The following is a 5,000-nucleotide window of genomic DNA, read 5'->3' as shown; positions in this document are numbered from 1 at the left end:
AAGGAAAATAATCACCACAGCGATACGTCCAAGATTACGAAACGCGGCAGTAAAAAAACGTCAAAAAAACGCATGACAAAGTTGAAAAGAAACACGAAGTCGCCTTTGATCACCTGGACATAAAAACGATGAGGAAAATAATCACCACAGCGATACGTCCAAGATTACGAAACGCGGCAGTAAAAAAACGTCAAAAAAACGCATGAAAAAGTTGAAAAGAAACACGAAGAGTCGCCTTTGATCATCTGGACGTAGAAACAGCAAGGAAAATAATCACCACAGCGATACGTCCAAGATTACGAAACGCGGCAGTAAAAAAACGTCAAAAAAACGCATGACAAAGTTGAAAAGAAACACGAAGTCGCCTTTGATCACCTGGACATAAAAACGATGAGGAAAATAATCACCACAGCGATACGTCCAAGATTACGAAACGCGGCAATAAAAAAACGTCAAAAAAACGCATGACAAATTTGAAAGGAACACAGAGAACAGCAACAAAAACATGATGAAAGAATTGCAAGATATGTCATATGAGTTGCGTAGTTAAATGTGCGACTCCAAACATTAGAAAAGACACGAGAGGGAGGCGATTTATTTACACTGTACAGACTGGTGAGTGTGATGCAAAATTTAGACAGAGGACATCTTTTTATAATGAATGAAAGAGAAACAGGAGGACAATGAAGAAAATAAAATTAATCACTGGCAGAAGGAACATGAAGTAGTTTACCTCCCCTCATTGAAGCACAGAGGCATGGAATAAACTGGAAGGGGGAACACATGTGTGCTACAAATATTCTTTCACATAAAGACAGTTAATAGAGACACAACAATACTACCTTACCTCTTCTGTGTGTCATTACTAGGTAAACACACACACACACACTCTCTCTCTCTCTCTCTACTACTATAACCTAACCTAACCTAATCTATCTTAAAATCTCTCTCTCTCTACTACTACTACTACTACTACTACTACTTTTAATCTCATAACTCATCATGAGTTTTGCAAAATTTGAAATATCTTAAATTTAATGTTTTGCAATAAATAAGAAAAATATTGAATCTCTCTGTTATGGTCTTTTGATCAGTGTGGCAGTGTTTGGGTGTGTGTGGCAGTGTTTGGGTGTGTGTGGCAGTTTGGGTGTGTGTGGCAGTGTTTGGGTGTGTGTGGCAGTGTTTGAGTGTGTGTGGCAGTGTCTGGGTGTGTGTGGCAGTGTTTGGGTGTGTGTGGCAGTGTTTGGGTGTGTGTGGCAGTGTTTTCAGTGTGTGTGGCAGTGCTTGGGTGTGTGTGGCAGTGTCTGGGTGTGTGTGGCAGTGTTTGGGTGTGTGTGGCAGTGTCTGGGTGTGTGTGGCAGTGTTTGGGTGTGTGTGGCAGTTTGGGTGTGTGTGGCAGTGTTTGGGTGTGTGTGGCAGTGTTTGAGTGTGTGTGGCAGTGTTTTCAGTGTGTGTGGCAGTGTCTGGGTGTGTGTGGCAGTGTTTGGGTGTGTGTGGCAGTGTCTGGGTGTGTGTGGCAGTGTTTGGGTGTGTGTGGCAGTGTTTGGGTGTGTGTGGCAGTGTCTGGGTGTGTGTGGCAGTGTTTGGGTGTGTGTGGCAGTGTCTGGGTGTGTGTGGCAGTGTTTGGGTGTGTGTGGCAGTGTTTGGGTGTGTGTGGCAGTGTCTGGGTGTGTGTGGCAGTGTTTGGGTGTGTGTGGCAGTGTTTGGGTGTGTGTGGCAGTGTCTGGGTGTGTGTGGCAGTGTTTGGGTGTGTGTGGCAGTGTCTGGGTGTGTGTGGCAGTGTTTGGGTGTGTGTGGCAGTGTTTGGGTGTGTGTGGCAGTGTCTGAGTGTGTGTGGCAGTGTCTGGGTGTGTGTGGCAGTGTCTGGGTGTGTGTGGCAGTGTTTGGGTGTGTGTGGCAGTGTTTTCAGTGTGTGTGGCAGTGTTTGAGTGTGTGTGGCAGTGTCTGGGTGTGTGTGGCAGTGTTTGGGTGTGTGTGGCAGTGTTTTCAGTGTGTGTGGCAGTGTCTGGGTGTGAGTTACCCCACCACCACCACTACTACCACCACCACTACTACTACTACTACTACTACTACTACCACCATCTACCCTTATCCTAGGCTAACCTAAGGTAAATATTAGGAAAAAAATTTAATGCCTAACTTAACCTAACCTAACAAACTAATCAAACTTAAGAGGAGGAGGAGGAGGCGGAGGAGGAGGCGGAGGAGGAGGAGGAGGAATGGAATAACTGTTTAAAATATCATAAGACAATAATTCAACATATTTCTATTTCAATAACGAACAATAGGGAATACTAACAAACAAACAAACAAACAAATGGCATCCCACAAGGCTGCAACAGGTCCTCTTTAGTTTTCTTGGCCGACACAAATTTTTACAGAAGAAATTGGGTTCAGCGACGAAAGGATACAGGATATCGGCAATTTCAATCACATTTAGGAAAGACTGAACGGAAAACGTGGGTGTGACGTACAAGACTCGTTTGAACGGGGCACGATTAATAGCTGCGAACATCACGACACTGGCATATCAAGGCGACGACACAAAACAAGAGGGGCTTTCACAGAACAGAAGGTAGAGAAGGCGGAAGGAGGCGCAAGGACCACAAAATATTTAAAGTATAGAGAAAAACAGCTTGGAAAATCTCAGTGTACGGCGAACAGGTGTACAGACGCGCAGTACAAGGGGGAAGAAATTAAGTGAGACGCCTTTGTGGAATGTGAAAATTTAATATGAATGAATGATTTAATAATAGAGTAAATGATAAGAAAACATTGCAATTTAATAATTATACATGATAAATGATAAGAAAAATGTTAAGTAAATGATAAGAAAACATTGCAATTTAATAATTATACACAAACTCTAAATATTGAACCATGATAGAGACAAAAGTTTATCATAATGTCTTAACCAGCTGACCTTTGACATTCAAGGCCAAACCTCTAATGAAGAAAACCCTAACCTATCTTAACCTAACCTAACTTAACCTAACCAAACTTAACCTAACCTAACCTATCTTAACCTAACCTAACTTAACCTAACCAAACTTAACCTAACCTAACTTAACCAAACCTAACTTAACCTAACCTAACTTAACCTAACTTAACCTAACTTAACCTAACTTAACTAACCTAACCTAACTTAACCTAACCTAACTTAACTAACCCTAACCTAACCTAACTTAACCTAGCAAACTTAACCTAACCTAACTTAACCTAACCTAACTTAACCTAACCTAACTTAACCTAACTTAACTAACCTAACCTAACTTAACCTAACCTAACTTAACTAACCTAACCTAACCAACCTAACCTAACTTAACCAAACCTAACTTAACTTAACCTAACCTAACTTAACCTAACCTAACTTAACCAAACCTAACTTAACCTAACTTAACCTAACCAAACTTAACCTAACCTAACCTAACCTAACTAACCTAACTTAACCTAACTTAACCTAACCTAACTACAAAAGGTTTAGAAACAAACTTACTGGGTTGAAGAAGAAGAAGAAGAAGAAGAAGAAGAAGAAGAAGAAGAAGAAGAAGAAGAAGAAGATGGAGGAGGAGGAGGAGGAAGATCAGTGAATTGGTCAATAAATAAATAAACTTTGACAGCAATTAAAGTTACCATTCTGAAAAAAAAAGAGAAAAAAGAAAAAAAAAACAAGATCTATTTAATATGACAAATGTGTGACGGTAGAAAAATATAAATAAATAAATAAATAAATAAATAAATAAATAAATAAATAAATAAATAAAATAAGGTTCTAATGATAATGTGAAGCTGAACTGAACTGAACTGAATTGAACCGAACTGAACTGAACTGAACTGAATTGAACTGAACTGAATTGAACCGAACTGAACTGAACTGAACTGAATTGAACTGAACTGAATTGAACCGAACTGAACTGAACTGAACTGAACTGGAGCTGAATTGAACTGAACTGAACTGAATTGAACCGAACTGAACAGAACTGAACTGAACTGTAGCTGAACTGAACTGTACTGAACTGGAGCTGAACTGAACTGAACTGAACTGGAACTGAATTGAACCGAACTGAACTGAACTGTAGCTGAACTAAACTGAATTAAAGAACCAACGCACTAAATTTAAACCGGACTAACGGAGAGAGAGAGAGAGAGAGAGAGAGAGAGAGAGAGAGAGAGAGAGAGAGAGAGAGAGAGAGAGAGAGAGAGAGAGAGAGAGAGAGAGAGAGAGAGAGTTATAATGATGAGACGAAAATTAACTTAAGCGAATTGTCAGAATGAAATTTTCCTCATCAAAATACGAATAATAATAATAATAATAATAATAATAATAATAATAATAATAATGTTTACTATTACTACTACTACTTCTAACAGCGTAAAATAAAAATAATAAAGTTGCTTTACTTAAACAATATAACAACTTGGAGGAGGAGGAAGGCAAATGTGAGAGAGAGAGAGAGAGAGAGAGAGAGAGAGAGAGAGAGAGAGAGAGAGAGAGAGAGAGAGAGAGACACGCCATTTTGGTGACTAAGACGTCATATTTTTTAACGAGAAATATTGCAATTATTTTCCTAGTTCTCACCGGTACTCTGTCTGGATACTTCTTCCTGATCTTTTCCCCTTCGGCCCGTCTCTTCTCAAACGGGTGTTCCTCTCGATATTGCCACTTCATTGTAAATAATCTTAAAATGGCGGGAACGGAGCAATGCGCTGTATATCCTCCCTCTCCAACGCCTGGGCGGGCACTGAAGCGCTATTCTGCTCACCTCACCAGCCAAGCCTCCAGTTCCGATTCCCTTTAAATCCCTTAGCGGCGGCTTGTCTTTTGTTAATTTGATGCTCTTTTTGTTTATTTCACCATTGTAATCCTATGTCTTGATGGCCTTGTGACGTCTATAGCGGCCCTGACTGTTACTAGGTCCTTTCCATGTTATCTCTCTGTTCTTTGTGTAGAAATAATGGTTGTAATATTAACCTAGATTTGAGTCCCAATGCCCCCATTA

The 5,000-nt window shown here is 40.2% G+C and overlaps 1 protein-coding gene across 1 annotated transcript in view; it reads right to left on the bottom strand.

The window, feature by feature from the left end:
- LOC135098449 (gamma-aminobutyric acid receptor-associated protein) overlaps positions 1–4,752 on the bottom strand; it is an 8,867-nt gene extending 4,115 nt beyond the window's left edge. The window contains exon 1 of the mRNA XM_064000825.1: positions 4,580–4,752. Coding sequence (XP_063856895.1) covers positions 4,580–4,669 — 90 coding nt within the window. The 5' untranslated portion in view covers positions 4,670–4,752. The remainder of the gene's footprint in view (positions 1–4,579) is intronic.
- Positions 4,753–5,000: the final 248 nt, after the last annotated feature.

This window comes from Scylla paramamosain, unplaced genomic scaffold, assembly GCF_035594125.1.
Source record: "Scylla paramamosain isolate STU-SP2022 unplaced genomic scaffold, ASM3559412v1 Contig65, whole genome shotgun sequence".
NCBI lineage: Eukaryota > Metazoa > Arthropoda > Malacostraca > Decapoda > Portunidae > Scylla > Scylla paramamosain.
Note: the sequence above shows the minus strand (reverse complement) of the source record. Positions and strands in the feature narration are given on the sequence as shown.